The sequence below is a fragment of the Strix uralensis genome, chromosome 3 (assembly GCF_047716275.1).
Source record: "Strix uralensis isolate ZFMK-TIS-50842 chromosome 3, bStrUra1, whole genome shotgun sequence".
Taxonomy (NCBI): Eukaryota; Metazoa; Chordata; class Aves; order Strigiformes; family Strigidae; genus Strix; species Strix uralensis.
The window spans coordinates 59,852,610-59,869,628 of NC_133974.1; the positions used below are offsets into that span (position 1 = coordinate 59,852,610).

The 17,019-nt window shown below is 41.0% G+C and overlaps 1 protein-coding gene across 3 annotated transcripts in view; it reads left to right on the forward strand.

Annotated features, from left to right (window-relative positions):
* The window catches only part of TPD52L1 (TPD52 like 1), a 58,172-nt gene extending 43,394 nt beyond the window's left edge, over window positions 1-14,778 (forward strand). The window contains exons 5-8 of one of the 3 annotated variants that reach the window (XM_074862426.1): window positions 3,416-3,430; window positions 6,152-6,190; window positions 8,785-8,845; window positions 12,976-14,778. In XM_074862426.1, coding sequence (XP_074718527.1) covers window positions 3,416-3,430; window positions 6,152-6,190; window positions 8,785-8,845; window positions 12,976-13,107 — 247 coding nt within the window. In that variant the 3' untranslated portion in view covers window positions 13,108-14,778. The other 2 variants (XM_074862427.1, XM_074862429.1) reach the window with 2 other exon arrangements.
* The last annotated feature ends 2,241 nt before the right edge of the window (window positions 14,779-17,019 follow it).

Genomic DNA, 17,019 nt, shown 5'->3' on the forward strand with positions numbered 1-17,019 from the left:
AGGGCAGATAGACTCCCCCAAATGTGCTATTTTGCTGTGTTAGGATTCAAAAAAGACAAAATTCTGTGTGTCCCAAAGAACAGACAAGCCACCCTTTTGGGACAAAGTGCTTTTCATGCAGTTGCTGTGATTCTCTTTCATCTCCACCCGAGCTTCCCAGTGTTGCAACTCTGTAATTAATTTTGTGCATGAATAATCTTTAGCATTTTACATCTTCTAAATTTTGTATTAATTATTAGTGCTTGTAAAGTCTCTTTACAGTTGTAATGCATTCTATTTAATATTATCATGTTACTGGAAATACCAGAAATGCATTAAAAATAGTATAGAGATACTTTTTCTTTAGGATACAAACCAGGCAGTAGTAATCTGGTTAAGATATTAGATTCTTCATAAATAGCTCTTGTGATTAATGATATGCCATCAGGATTTTTTGTTGCCCTTGCATCCCCAGCTCATATTGTCTCCTTTAACATTTTCTAACACGGAGAAGGAAGGTAAAGGGGAAGAGAGTCCCAGGTCACTCATAGGGCAGTAGTGTGGGCTCAGATGTCTCAGTAGAGGTTACGCTAACGTTTCAACATGGCTCTTGCCATGTAGAGCACAGATGTGATACAGAGGTGAGAGCCTTTATTTGTTGCTCCTTTGCATACTAGTAAAGTTTGGATCTTTTAGTCCAATACTGCTGGACGACACTGCAGCTGTCTGTGTGGATCTAAGAGTTTCAGCCCTGCTGATGACCTTTTTAGAAATAAGTTGTGATACCAACTGGGAGACTTTCTGTTTTTTTAGTTTGCTTTAAAAAAAAAAAAAAAAGGAAAAGGAAAGTACATACACTACACTACTACATGCACACTACCACATACATTAATGCTACACAAGTAAATGTGTTTGAAGATTAAGCTAACAAAGGCATGCATGCAAATTAGGATGTCAGCAGTTATACTGCTTATACATCCTTCAGTCAACTGTCTCATACATTTTCTTTAATTACATGATTGCACAGACCCTTTTCAGATTCAGTTCCTGGATGAGCCAGCTCTGAAGATGAATGAAGGTAATATAATGCCTCATTCCTGCCTGGGGTTGGAAGGCACATGTGGAAAGAGACAGAAGACTGCAGGGAGGGAGAGCTTGGGGGCATGACTGACAGTTGAATGTGATGATGGGAATCAGCCCAGAATTCTGTGAGGTCCCAGAGGTGTGGAGGAAGGCAAAGGTCATCCCTCTGGAATGGGACAAGTGAAGTTCTGGGAAATACAAAGCAGGTACTGGGGGAATGCATTAACCTGTTATTTTGTAAGCATCTAGAAGATAGCATGATGGCAAAAACATAAATGGATTTGTCAAGAACAGTTATCTTGAACTGAAAGCACCTCTCATAGAGGACAGAGGGGAGGCAGGAGATATGATAGCACTTGACTTTGATAAGGCTGTCCATACTGTTTTCACAGAACTAGAGAAATACAGTTTAGGTGTTATTGCTTTAGCAGGAAGAGGGCATAGGCAGTTGAAAATTATATTCAAAGAACAGATCTCAGTAGCTCACTGTAATGCAGGATTTTGCAGGCATCTGTCCTGAGTCTGTTACTCTTTGGCATTTTCATTACTGGATTAGATGATAGCATCATGTGTACACTTAAAATCCCCAAATGACTGCAGTGGGAGGGAGTGCAAACAATTTAGACACCAGGATTAGAATTCAAAATTATTTTAAATGATAAAATAAAATTTAGTGTAGGAAAGTATAAGGTGCTCTATTGACAGATAGAAAAAAATCAAAAGCAGAGATTGGGGGAACACTGACCAGCCATCTTTGCAGATAAGGGCCTAGCAAGTGCTAGGCTAGTGGCTCACAAATGCAGCAGAACAGTGGCATAGGTTATTTCTGAAGGCTGCGAAATCTCTCTCATCTAAAGTTTTTAGAAGCAGGTTAGGCCAATATCTCTTGGCGATGGCTCAGGTATCTGCTAATCTGCTGTAGTGCTGCGGGAGTTGATTTCTGTTGTGCCTTTATTGTTGTGCCTTTTTGGGGTTTTGGTTGTGGTTGTGGAGTTTTTGCACAGCCTTTTGCTGTCCATTTCCAGGATTTCCATGCTCTAGGGATGTTCTGGGCACTTAAAACTGTTGATGAACTCCTTGGGAGCTGAATTCCTTGAAATATTGTAGTTGTCATAACCAAAACTACCATTCTTAAACCTCTGTCTCTCTGATATCCCCTGTAATAGAAACAGTAATACTGTCTTGCTTCAGAATATAATTTCATAAGCATTTCTTTTGCTGATGAATAAAGCAGTTGTTTTCTCTCATTTCTACTGACACTCTCCCCTTCATTTGTGCTGGCTTTTAGAGCTCTGCAGTAACACAGATTTCCTGATCATATATGGCTGTACAGGTATCTGAATCAGCATGAAGAAGGGGGTGGCTGTTAACTGGGAACCAGCAGGCAGTAAAAGGCAGCTACGTATCGCAACAATATTACTTAAGCTGGTCTAAGCAGAAATGTGCTGTGAAGATAAATCCATTAATGTTTGAGAAACACCAATGTACATGATGATGAGCCCTGTAAATAACACTGAAGAAATCAATGCTTTTCTTCAGAGCAAGGTATGAATATTGTGCAGTAAGTAATGCATCACACCACACATCGAAAAAGGATGTGAAAAATAAGTATTGAAGAGTGCACCATCTATCTGGCTCACTGCATGAGACAGGTGTTCCCTTGAAGTGGTCTGTAATTAAAGACTACATCAATGCACACAGATGAAGGAGAGGCTGTCTGCCTCATCATTTCTTGACTTTGGAACCTTAACAACATCCTTTGAATATTTGAATATCAGTGCACCTCTCCCAGTTCTGCTGCCTTAATTAAGTTTCTTGTGAGCTGGAAAACAGTGTCAAAGTATTTCAAATATTGTTTTCAACAGGGAAGAAGTATTTTAGAAAATGTCATTTTAGGAATTAAAATCCTCTTATTTTTTCCATACCTTTCTCAACTGAGATGATTAAGAAATCCAGAGGGGGAAAAAGGACATTTGCTGCTGATGTACACATACAATTCCAGTTCACCTTTCTCTTTAATGAGATTAAGGTGGGATTTTGGGAGGGAAACCACTTAGCATTGTTTAAACCTGATCTAGTGAAGAGAACACAAATTTTAGCAGACAAAACTTCTGTTCTTTGTTACACACAGAATAGGTGACTGTGTAGTGAAGTAGTGTGTGAAAATTTTTGCTCTGAAGGAATCTGAACTGATTCACATTCTAGTGTGAATTCCAGCATCAAGATTTGAATGCAAATGATTTGATTTTTCTCCTCAGGCAGTGTGACATGCTACAGAGATATATGTATATTTTTGTTACATTTTCATAATACTTTTAACTCTTGCTTTTCTTTCCTTGTGCATCCACCACAGATCACATTCAATTGGGTAAGACACATTACTCTCCTTGAATACTGCTTCTGTATTTGACAGGATTTGTTTTATGGAATATAGTGCAGTAACCTCTTTCCTTTCAGCATCGTTATGTAGGATAAAAACATATGTTACTTAAACTGTAATTTCTCATTTTTACAGCGTGGTGAGTATAATGAGGAAAAGACTGGACTGAGTTGTTTGCCTTGCTCTTGAGTAGATTAGTCTCAAATTCAAATAATGAACACATTCAAAAGATGTGCCTCTTGGGGAAAACCTATTTATACGAAACCCATTATCTCAACCATCTTTTTCTGTCAGAAGTTGGAACATAAACAAATGTTCATTAAAAAATCTGTTCAGCCAGCAGAGTTTTATAAAGATTGTATAAAGTATTTACCTCCTCTTCAATAAAGCAAAAGTGTGTTAGTCATGAAGTGTACATGGCGACTCTTTAGAAGTCTTGAGTCCTGGGGAAATTTCCAATAGCAGGCCAAGTTCTTAACATGATTAAAGGGTTTCTTTATATTTAGAGCTTGAATTTATTGATGCTGTAAAGCACTTCAGTATATGATGAATTATAAAACAATTTTATGTGTTCTCAAAGGTTCTATAAACGGTCTGGCTTTATGTCAGTTCACCCAGCAGAGAGGCTGAGCAGCCCTGAATCCCCTGCAGGCCCTCTGGTCTTGTAGCATCACCAGTGCACAGGACAGCTCAAGAACAATTTTTCAGTTCAGCTAGGTGATCCTAATGTGGACTCTTACTTCACTGAGAAAATTTCAAAATGGGACATAGATTGGCCTTCCTATCTCACTGTGACATGAAACCAAAATGTAATATTTAGTGACCTTTGTCATGAAGGATCTCTGTTCTCTGCCTCTGCACTGATCACCACCACAGACATGTATGTCTTTAAAAAAGCTTAATGTTTTAGGCTTCTAGTAAAAGATGTTGTCACTGTTCCTTTAACTTGCATCCTTACTTCTTTAGAGAAATTAAAAGATGAGCTCAATAAAATATGCACTTAGTATTCCAATTGTCTGTCACATGCCGCCTCTCAGCTGTGCGAATTTAATTTGGCACAATTTAATCTTCTTACTTAAACCTTTGTATTTGGAATGTTTTGCTATTAGAAGAGGAGCAGCCTATGCTGAAATACTTCCAAACTCTTATTTTTGCCTCTTTGTCATGTGTTACAAGATTAAAATGGCAAGCATGCTTATTTAATTTAACTAGGATTGTTAAAGATTTGCTACACTTGTGAAATGTTTGGGCTAATCTTTTCTAAGTCTTAAAAATTGTGAAAAATTGAACATGAAATATTTGCGTTGTCTGCTGTCAGTTCTTGTCTGTCTGAGCTTAGAAGAAGCCTTAAAATACAACAACAAACAATTTGTAAGATCTCTGTCCCACCTAATTGCCAAATAACTCCTTCCTCCCCCCCCCCCCCCCCCCCCCCCGGCCCTTTCTGAATCTTCAACCTGGAAAAAAAAAATCTTTTGTGTGTATGTGGACACAGTGCTACTCTGAGTTTGTGTAGTTTAGAACAAATACATGTGCTGTTTATATGAGATTTTTCATTTTTTAATGCTATAATCATGCTTTGCTTGATTGCAGTCAAATGTTGCTGTCTCTTAAAGTAAAGTTCTCACTGTTTTCAATCAGCCCAGGCTGCATCTGTCAGTCAACACTGAAAGTAACCATGCAGGAATTTTTGAAACAATACGTACTCTTGCAGTACACAATTTACTTCTAATGTTCAGGTCTGAATGTACATATAGACAGTTCTTACGCTTCAAATAAAAATTCACATTTAGAACAGACTTGATGCTTCCCAGCAGCAGGGAATAGGTGGTGCTATGATAGCAGAGTTGGCTTTGGTGGCTCCAGTGGGAGAATGTGGCTAATGTAAGTCAGGCGGTTAGAGTGGGTGGCCATCTGCAGGGTTAAAGGTGTGCAAGGTGATTTGGGGATCTTGGAGTGATGCAGAGGCTCCATCCTCCGCTTGCCAACCTTCTGATACTCTTGCTGCTGGGAAGTCTGTGGAGGGAAGTATCACAAGGAGAACTGGATAAGAGCTGTGGAAAACAGCTTTTTGGTAATGTTGAGGTGTGAAGGAGGAGGTGAAATGTCCTAGAGATGGGGACAGCAGCTGCTGCAGCTGAGAGCTGCCTCTCTGGTTGAAGAAAGCTCTTGTTTAAGTAGCCTGTTGTGCAGGATCCTATAGAAATTGGTGGCTGGCACTGGCTATTTGGACTCTATCCGTTGTACATGCAACAAAGGCAGTTGCCCACTTGCCTGTGGCCTTGAACCAGCTCTGTTTATGCTCACAAACCTGAGGCATGCTGCACTCCCCCAACGTAGAGCTTATTGTCTGTCACTGCAGAACAGAGGTAGCTCTCTGTTCCTCTGTAACATGTCTCTGTAGATAGCAGGGGTCTGCATCATTTAAATGGATATTGCCAGGAGCTGCTTTGCATCATTCCTTTGAGCCCTATTAAATTGCTGATCAGTTGACAAGAACATGTGGCGGTAAGATCTTCAGTGCTGAAAGTGAGCTGGAATTCACGAGTGAGTTTGACAAGCTATTGCCATCAAGAGAGGAAGAGTACCAGCACTCTTGAAAATATGTATATTTTTTTTAATTTAAAAAAAAAAGAATGATATGTTGTAATTATGTTGTAGACTGGATTTTACAGCTTATTTTTGTTATCTTTTGCTTTCATCCCACAGTTACTCTATTCGCCATTCCATAAGCATGCCTGCAATGAGGTAATATGCTACCCATATTGTTTGCTATGGTGATGTCCAGCAGTGTTGTAATGAGGGGGGAATTGCATACTCTGATCCTGATCCTGCAGTTTTTAGTTGGATGAATGGTCCTACTTCAATCAATTAAGGTTATTCATGTAGATAAGAGCTGCAGGACAGGCCATCTGTGGTTTTTTTTCCTTTTAATTGTATTAACAGTTTAATCTCTTGTACAAGCCTTTGAGTAAATGAAGCAGTTCTGAGATGTATTTGGGTAGTTAGCAGGTTTGTATTACTGAATCTGAAATTCAGTTGTTTTGCTGATTCTAGAACATCATCCAAAGCCTATTAACGTCAGAGATGCTTTCTACTCCAGCAGGCTTTGGATCATGCTTCTATGGAGGGATTTTATATGAGTGCTTTCATATTTTAATGGCTATAATCATGCTTTACTTGACTGCAGCGAAATATTGATGTCTGTTCAAGTAAAGCTCTGATTGTTTTCAATAAAATTAGGATCCAGCTTTTTACCTCCCTGGCCTCTAAATATATGAATATCCCCACTCCCTGCCAAGCATGTGGGGGAAAACAAATCTCCTACCTATATGATGGATGCTAATGCATTCAACTTCAGCAGGTGGATAGTTTAAGGCAAGCATTCACCAGTGTGACCTATGAGTCAAATATAAGTCATAAAACTCCATTTCTCTCCTGTTGACTCTTCTTGCCTGGTGGAAAGTTTGTCACCTATTTAACAGAAACCAAAAGTAAATCTGCATTATTTTTCCAACTGGTTTCTGTTTGCCCTTTCCTTAAATTAGGGTCAGTTTAACTTAGCCTGATGAGGGATATGATGTAAATGTATTTGCAGAAATAGAGGTCATCATCATGTTCCTGGTACGTTACCAGAATGTGCAGAGGATGAACTGGAACACTGAAGTTCTAGCAGCCATCAGCTTCGTAACTTTGCAGAATGAAGTGCAGGCTCCTGCATGTGTTTGCCTTCCCCCATGGGTGACACAGAGGCATGGGCACCTGCCAGGGTAAAGTGGTTCTGCCTCATTGTTCCACTGTGAGGGTACCTTCCGTTATGGTTAAAGTTCTCTCTTACATTTTATTTCACATCACGTAGGAGCAAATGGATGTAGTGGGTTTTGTCCATCCTGATGGCCACGTTGTTAGGAGTTACCACTGCACTCTCAGTGGTGGTAATTGCTATAATTTCTCTGGATATACCACAATAGACAGGTGAAACAAACGATGAAGAACTAAACACTTAATTAACTGTTTCATTATACTGCACTGGGCTTAGAGACATCCTGTCACCGCTTTGTTTCTTGTGGTAAAGAAAGTACAAGAGGAACCCTGCTGGACAGCAGTTTGAGCTGCAGAGTCTTCACTAATGAAGCACAAAGTATGCTGTAATTGAGCTCTCAGTTGTCAGGCAAGGAACAGAGAACCAGAAGAGGGTTCCCTTTACCCACTGCAGATCTGCTCAAGTCCTTTGTGCCAGCTGAACTGCTGGAGGAGGAGACAAGCTTTTGTACTCACTCCCCCTTGCCTATTTCTAGCATGGCTCCCTACATGGGATAGGGATTATCAGCAGTGGGGAAGCTGCTGTCAAAAGGGGAGAAGAGACATCCATCTAAGCAACTGAGGGAAAACATGGGTACAGATCTCCGTGGGGAATCATACTCTCACTTTAAAATGGCATATGCATTATAATACTGTGTGGCAGGTATTAGTTGTGGTCACTATGTTCTGTTTGTAGGAAGAAATATAAAAGATTGAATGCATTTAAAATGAGAGATGTTTCAGATTTTGGAGAAAGAAAGAACAAACAAGGTTGTCAGGCAAGCCAGCAAACCAAATATGTGATTTACTTTAAGAAGGAAAATTACAGCTGTTGCCCTTTTTTTTTTTTTAAGATATGTTCAACTCACAGTTTTCCCCCAAACAGTGTTATATTCTGTTCTATAGGGAGTGAAAGGCAGAGAAAAGCTTAGCTTTGTCAGAGGAGCACCTTTGGAACACAGTCGTCCTGAAGTCTTCGTCTTTTGAAAGCTGCAGGATACACCTGTGATCACAAAATCATGGAGTGCGGGGTCAGGATTCCTCAAAGGCATTTTGGACCCACTTCCTATGTAGTTCTAATCTCCTTCATCCTAGCTTCAGGATATTAAACTGTCATCTTTTTAATTATGTTTATTATGAACTTGCTTATCAGCTGAAAAAATTGTTAATTTCATTACAAGCAACAACACAAATGGATAAAACCATAGAATGCAGCACTACAGTCAGTGTTCTTTGATTGTTCTTCTGAGAACATGATAAATTTATCAGAGGGTAGGCAGGCCAGTAACTGGTTTCAATTACTAGGCAGGTTCTGCATTTGCAAATTTGTAGCTAAAAAATACGCATCTGCTTACCATAATTGGATTTGACTGACAGAGTACAAGAGACTGTTCATACCCTATCAGTCTGTAGCCCTGTGCTGCCAGCCAGCCTTCATTCTGTCCTAGCCTTGTTGCCTGCTAAGAACTGATCAATTTGTGGAGTTACCCCATTACATTTGCAACTGACTCTTCTTTTCTTCAACTTTCTTTTCCTCGTAGGAATTCTCCAACATTCAAATCGTTTGAGGAGAAGGTTGAGACCACTGTCACAAGCCTTAAGGTAAAGGTTGGAGGCTGAGTTACGTGGCTGTGCTTCTTAAAGTGTAACAGCTTAATTTTCCCTATAATTTGTACAGGAGACTGGTTGAATTGGCTGTTCCATCAAGAATTTCATGGAACTGCAAGAGCACTAATGGAAAATGAAGGCAATATGCAGAGAAATAGTCTTTCTCTGCTTTGTTACTAAGAAATTACTTCTGTTGTCTGCCAGAGTAAAGAGATGCTCTCAGAAATGCCCAAAATGTGGCCATACTGAAATGGAAAGCAGAGGCATCTCGTAAGGTGTGACCATGGTTGTTTATGCTGTGCAAGGCAGAGCCATGTGGAGATGCAAAGTCAGATTTTGGAAGCAGTGTGGCCTCATGAGCTTAGTGCAGTGCCCTGCCAGATGGACACAGCCATGTGCCTGTGGAGTGAACTTCCATCCCTGAGCTACCCTCCTTTCAGTGCTAGAGATGTACTCACCAAGTGCCCCTTACTCTGCTGGTGGGAGCTGTCATGTAACTCGGGTCTGATTCATGCTACCTGTGTGGCTCTTAGCACCGAACTCATCTTTCTTTAATACAGATGTGTTTCCTCTCAAATTTCATTGTCTTGTCTGGATTTAAAATTTCAAAACTATATTGACATATTTGCTGTGGGACAGGAAGATCTGATGGCAAAGTTACCAGTTATCACTAACAGCACTTGTTAAGGCTCTTAGCAGGACAGAGCATGGCAAATTTGCAGTGAGCTAATTTTGGCTGCATGGTGAGGCACATTCAAGGGGGGGAACAAGAGGGTTTGTCTCCTAATGGTTCTTGTTCATCAGATAGCCAAGTGTGCTCATAAAATAGCATTTTACTTTGCTGCGATAGAAAGATTCCAATGTATTTCAAGTGGACAAGAGCCAAATTGATCAACCCTCATTTTAGGGGGAACTGAAAATAGTAGATTAATGTCAAAGGACATAACAACTTGTAAAGCATTCAAAAGGCAAGAAAATGGCCTTCCACTTGGGACAGAAAGACATTCCTTGTTACAGAAAATGCAAATTACAGCTAGAACTGAAGCAGCAGGTACACAGGGAAGGTCTGTCTTTTCCATGCCACTGTGAAATCACACAGCAGATAAAATTTTCCAGTCAGTGTCTGAGGAAAGTAAGCAGCAGAGAGCTTGATTTATTCTTATGTTTCTGAAGACCCATGTCCACCAAAGATTGCAGAGTTGCTCTATATTTTCACCTTTTAAATGTTCACATTTATTTAGTGATAGACTGTTCTGACAACTTTAAGTCTTGATAGTGCAGGGTAATGTCATCGATTGTGCACTGTGTCAGAGAAGGAAACATCATCTCAGTTTCACATGTGGGAGGCAGCATCCCAAGGAGCCATAACAGAATGCAGACCTCCAGAACCCCAGTTCAGTGCCTGTATACACCTTCCTATTAATTCTTTTCACCTTAGCTGCAAATGCTTTTTATACTGAACTTCACTGTCGGAGAAATCATTCATGCAGTGGGGTGCATCAGCTTGGAAGGCCTGAATTCCTGTCTGGTGCTGTCAAGTGTATTGCTTGCTTATCTCTTTATGTTCCTTCTACCCATTTAGATAAGGGAAGCAGCTCATTGGAACACCTGAGGTCTGAAATGGATTTTTTAAATTTTTTTTTTTCATTTTTCGCCACTCACAAGTTAGAAGAAACTACACTGGAGAAGTGCAGCACCTTTTGTACCCATTTAGTTGCTAAACCTAGTCTCAGGGCTTTCAGCAGTACTTCTAGCTCCCAAGTTTGGTTCTAGACTACTCTAGACTCCACAGATTCATTCCTTCTACACTTATGACCAACCTGTGAGAAGGACAGCTTAAAGCCTTTTGCTTTGCTTTGAGGGCTAAAGGACAAATGTGAGTGATATCCTTTCTGCATCAGGGTAGGATGTCTGTTTCCAGTCACCTCAGTGTGTCACTCAGAGGAAAAGTCAATTCAAACTGCACAGCCCTGATCTTCTTGAGGAGCCTGATCTTATTTTGCTGATTAAGCAAAGGCATTCTAGAGGAGACTGTCATGCCAGCTCTTAACGTATTGTGTTCAGGGTGCTCTTAGATTATCCTTTAAGGAATCTTTAGTTAAGCAGGACAAAACAAAAAGTCTTGAGTCTAAAGTCATTTTCCACATCCCATGAAACCTTCATTGTCCATCTTTATTGGCAAACCCACTAACATCTTCTGAAGTATTTTCTGTCTGTATTCTATCTATCTTTCTTTCATTTCTTTGTGCAAATCAAGAAAGGAAGCTGGAGTCATGGACCTAGGATGCCACCAACATAGGCTGTGGACAACTGCGAATGTCTCAGCACTGTTCTTCATTTTCCCTGCCTCTGTTCCAAGGCCTGCAGATTTAGAAGACACAGGAGTGGTGGGGGAGAAATCATAGGCTGCTCCTTCAATTCTAGGATCCTGCTGTGATCTAAAAAAGTGGAAAACTTCCCAGAAACGCTTCTGAAAAAAGAAAAGAACAGCAGTAGCCTTATCATCTCTCACCGCCCCCCCCCATATTAGCTACAGGTCTTCAGTGGTCCTACAATATTTAGTAGTCAGCCAAAACTGATGTTCAGATTTCATACATTTAGAACTCAAATTTCAAATTAGATTTTATTTGCTCTTGGAGGTTGGACTTTGGGTTGCAGCCTTCTTAAGAGAGTGAATTAGTTCAGCTTCCCCTGGAAATCAACAGGACCTGGGTGCCCAGTTCTCTTCAACTTTTCTGAAAATCAGAACACTGATGAATTAAATGTTTGCATAAACACTGGGTATTCAGTAAAGTGACTTAGATCATTCTTGCTTTTGGATGGAGGAGTAGGCAGAAAGGCTAGTAGAAATGAAACTGCATTAATGTTTCTAATTTTGAGGTGTCCAAATTCAGATGCACCTTATCTGAGTCATTTCAAATAGTGCAGGAACACTTTCATGATCACTGATCAGTCTGAATCAATTTTCTTTTGAGAATTTTAATTGGCAAATAAAAGTCATGAGTTCTGCCATGAAAACTTAATAGTAGCTTTACTAGGCAGTGGCTGCCTTTTCACTGCCAGTTCAAGTCTACCAACATTTAACAATATATGTATTTTGTATTGCTGTTTGCAAAGATCAGCGATGGACTGATACTTCTGAAAGTCAGCAAAGCCCACTAGACTGGATACAGATACCTCTTGAGACAGGAACTTTTAATAACTGTGACTCAAACTGTCAGAGCAAATATCAAACCTACTACCACCTTATTTTATTGAACTCTTAAGCTAGGCAAGCTCCTGTGATAGTTGATGAAGCAAAGGATTACATAGGATTAACCCTTTGGAAACTTAGGACACAAAATTCATTAAATTAAAATCTTCCTAAGCTTTCAGTGGCTGGTAGGCTGGAAAAAATGCCAGCTTGTCTTTTTCCTGCTGCAGTTCTAGGATGGAGTAAAAAGTTTTGCCCAATTTTCAGGCTTGAATAAACTTCAAGTGGGCATATCAGCAAGCCAAGCCATAAAAGAATGTTCTCTTATCAGGACAACCCAGTCAAAACAGTTTTGTCTTTTCATCACTTAGTGTTGACCATTTCCAAATCTTTAGCTAAAGCTCTGCCGGCTGGTTTTGTTCTTTGGTTACTATATTCCTTCTACTTTCTGAAATCCCAGTACAGTTTATGTATTTTGAGAGCAGCTGTGTTACCATTGCTGGTGGATGGGCCACTTTACAAGGCAGATGAACTAGTTCATTTTAATACCCATCTTTTATTCAGCCTGTGCAGAACTGGAAAAAACAGTGAAACAAGTGTGAGCTACTCATGTGAAGAACTGCACCAAGGTTAATGGTAGGATCTAGGATCCTGCCTGGGGCCTACTTAGGGACTGGTTCTTTTAAGTGCATGATAAATGCCACTGGCAGATTTGATGAGTGCAGCCTAGAAGTTTAGAAATTGAGGGAGGGACGGGGTTGCTTTATTTGACTGTTTTTATAGCTTTTGTGCTAAGAAAAACCCAACCCCACATGTCTCTGCCTGCTTTGAAGTTCCCAGCCCTCCATGACCACGGGATGGAATGCAAAAGGGACTTGCTACACAGGGTGAGCAGAGGAACTTGCTGTTCACTTTGTTTGCCTTGTTTCAGACCAAGGTTGGTGGGACAAGCCACACAGGGGGCAGTTTTGAAGAAGTTCTCAGCTCTACAGCTCATGCCAGCGCTCAGAGCTCTCTTGCCGGCACCCGACTCCCTGAGAGCGAAGAAGAGCTTCAGTGTTAGACCGCAGGCCCTCCTGAGCCTCACATGCCTCTCTTCCAGAGACTTGCCTAGTCAGTGATTTTTAGACCTCCCTTGCCAGCCAACTTGTGCAACAAGATTTTGTCAGCTGTGGAAAATTGCCTCCCTGGCCTTGCGCTGGAGAAATGTCTCCTCTCTCTAGCTGTGTTTTAAGTGGGCCATTTTATCATCAGGTACTTTGTATTCCATAGAAACCACATGCAAGTCATTGACTTATAATGCTCTAAATTCAATGTTAAGTGACCAAAATAGTTTTCATGCTTATGTAACTTCCCTCCAACAGTATCCCAGTCTCAGTTTCTTTCTTCTTTTAGTTTACTGTTTTCTATCTGTTGGTTTCCAACTCCCCTCTCAGTGCCACATCAGACAGATGGACCTAGAGCTGTGCAAAGATTTCTACTGCCAGCAATAGTCCATATACCAGCTGTCTACCAGCCATACCATGTGCCCTTTGCTCAGGAGTGTCTGTACATAATCTATTTCCTAAAGGAATTAAATCACTTACTGTCACAAAAAGTCTTTTTCTCCTTCATTGATACAGTCTGGCATTGCTCTCCACACATTAGTCAGCAGAGTTAAGGGGAACAGGAAGAGACACCAGGTTACTCATATAGAGACTGAACTGATCACAGCTGCTGATTTAAGATGATTGTTGTAGCTGGAAAAGCTTGTTTAAAAAGCTCGACTGCTTTCTCTCTGTGGTTTGGTAAGACTTGACAGTGTAAGTTAAGTACAAAAGGGAACCTCTAATATTTCTGTCTCCATATCTTCCCCTCAAAAATAGGGGAAGGTATATTTATGAGCCTCAGTCAACATACAGCCTTAAGTGAAAGAATACAAAACCAACAATTGGCTTGAGATGTGCCATAGATTAGAGAACCCATGCCTTCAGTCCGCATTTCAGAGCTGCTAGCGTAAACCGTATTATCTTACAATACACAGAATGAGTAGGTACTTTACTTTTGCTGTCAAAATTTTGTTGTGCTTCACTCCAGGACATAATTCCACTAACTGCATTATATCTGCCTAATCACCAAGAGCCAGTCATCTCGCAATTTTGATGCAGCATGTTTTCTTGCATCCTTTTAACATTTTTTTCTAAGAAAAGAGCAGCACACTTGTGACACTGTCTTACTGTCTAGTGAGCACATGTCAGTCTGCATGTTGCATTACTCAGTTCACCAGACTGAGATGAGCACAACTTTATCAATAAAGTATAAACAAAATGGAAAACAGTCTGGCTACTTTCAAAATGGATGCATTTTTTGAGCGTAAGCCAAAGCTTCAAATCTGTGTCAGTGAGTTTGACATTACAGACTGCTTAGAATATTGTGAAAAAACTTGGCTTTAAGTGATTTTTTTCCAGTGTGGCTTTTGTTATAGTTTTTACAGAGCTGGAAGTCCTTTCGTAATGTTCTAGTGGACATAAGTTAACTTTGGATATTTATATCAAATGCCTCTTTAGTGTGATTTTTAGCATGGAAGAAAATCTAATTAGGGTTTTTAGTACAGTTTTCTTGTAACAGTTTGCTAGCTTATTTTACGTGGTTTTGTGCATAAATGTGAATTTATTTAAACAAAGAAGATACTAATAGTCAACTTAGTTTGTGTAAATTATTGATATTAAAAATAAATTTCTCTCTTGCTCTTTTATACTTTGTGATTTTTTTTTTTTAATTATGTGTATTTACCGGTATTACTGTGCATCTCTAAGCCTTGCTCCATCCCTGCAGAGTATCAAGGTAAATTGCAAGAACACAATCTCGTGGAGGTAGGTTGGCCAGACAAGCTTCTCTTCTGTATAGATCTGTACATGTTAATGTCATTACAGCAGCTGCCACTCTGTGTAGGGTCAGTGCAGATATGAGTAGATCAGGAGAAAGACATGGGAGGAGGTGATTTCCTCTTGTAGGTCGTGTGTCCAGGGCCTAGCACACTTCTGCACATGAACAGTACGTTTCAGTATCGCCTTAGGAAGGCTGAAGTCCTGCAGGCTGTCGTCATGGCTCAGGCTTTCTGATAGCACTTTCTTCTCCAGCCTCTTTCCAACCACCTCCTAATTCTATTAAAATGCAGTGCCCAAAACAAAACCAACACCACCACCCCACCCCGCCCCCTGCCCCAAGGCACCACATCTCTGTTTCCCAGGCTGGCATTCACCTTTCTTGCACCACTGCCCGGCTGCCTGGGGTTCAGTGCTCCATCCCTGGGCCCCCTGCACAACAGCACATCACCAGCCAGTAAAGCCTCCTGCTGTCTTGGAGGCACCGACTGTTCCTGCCAGGGTAGCTTGTGCTGTGTATGTTTCTATCAAACAGCTTTTTAAGGCCACTTCTTTGTCAAGAACATTCTCAGTTCTATCTTGCACTGCATCTGTAGCTCTTCTGTGCTTGGCATTCAATACAAGCTGATGGAGACTATGGTTTGTAATTCCTGAAGAATGATGGGCCGACTCCTTCACACTTGCGGTATGACAGTCAGCCACCAGTGACCACTAAACGGTTTCGTATTGCTCAGTAAAGCGCAGCTTGTTCTTCCAGGGTCTCCAACAGGGCACAACGGCTGCCTTGCGGGGTTCCCCGAGCACAGCAGCCATCCCACCTCTCGCCTGGACCACTCTGCTCTGCAGATTTTGGGCACTGTGCCACCGCTAAGGCACAAGCTCCCAGCAGCTCTGCGCAGCGTGCCGTGCCTCTGCCCAAGACAGCAGCCACAGAACACAGCGCGAGCTTCGGCCAGGCCCCTCAGGTTTGCATAAAGGAGATGTTTGCCAAGTCCCAGTGCCTGAAGATGTGTGCTCACCTAAATCACCTGCCTTTAAAGGGGAGGACTACTGAATTTAGCTGTACGCTGCCTCATCTGACACGAGGCTGAAGACAAAGAAGCTGGCTCCAGGTCTCTACCATGGAGTTTTTCCAGGTGCACTTCCCTCATCTGGCAATTGTGACCTCTCCCCAATCTCCAGCTGCACACATGACACAACAGTTAGTGCAGACTGGCCTCATTATGGCATTTGCCACCATCTACAGCTTCACTTGACAACCACACTGTACTTTCACATTAGCGTTATTACTTCCACTAAAAACTGCCATTTACAGCAGAATCAGTGCGGTGGTAACAGCATTAACAAGGGACAGCCCACTCTGCATGCGTGTACAGGCTTTGCATTAGACTGCACAAGCTCTGAAGGTCCCTCCCAACCTCAGCTCTTCTGTGATTATCAATTACTCGTGCAAACCACTGTAAAATTGCCAGTCCGGTGTGAGGGGGAGTCAGGAATACTGGCCTTATGGAAATGTCAGCACCACTGCCTGATACAACCCATCAACAGTGGAAAAATTGTATGAAACAATAAACATATTGAGAAAACGTAATTAATGAGATTACCAGTTTTATCCACCATCACTTCTTAAGGCCTACGCACTCCAAAGAAATTTCATCTCTAAGTCTGGCTCTTTCAAGAGCTTCTAGAGAAAAGTGCTCATTGGTCTCACTTCAGTGTAGCACAGGGAACAGGTATTAACCCATTTGATACAGAAGGTACTTAAATCCATACATACTTAGAAGTCACAGAACAAGACGACCTGTCCCAGTCAGTGCATTACATGAACAGATTAGATTGTCATCAGCTAATTTTTAAATTTACGCAAATTTCCCCAGTAGAGAATCTATTTGTAACTGAGACTGCATCAATCAGAGGCTGATTAAAAAAAAAAACAACCCAAACATGCAAATTCCAAATATTTGGTCCTTGACACAACCTCTGATCCAGGAGGTAACTATCCTACCTGCTCCTGTCTAAGTGGTCTTGGGATTCTCATCAGTGAATGCACAGAAAAAAAATCTCCTGGCAGAATTAATGATGTTATAGGAGGAAAAATAATGCACAGAATA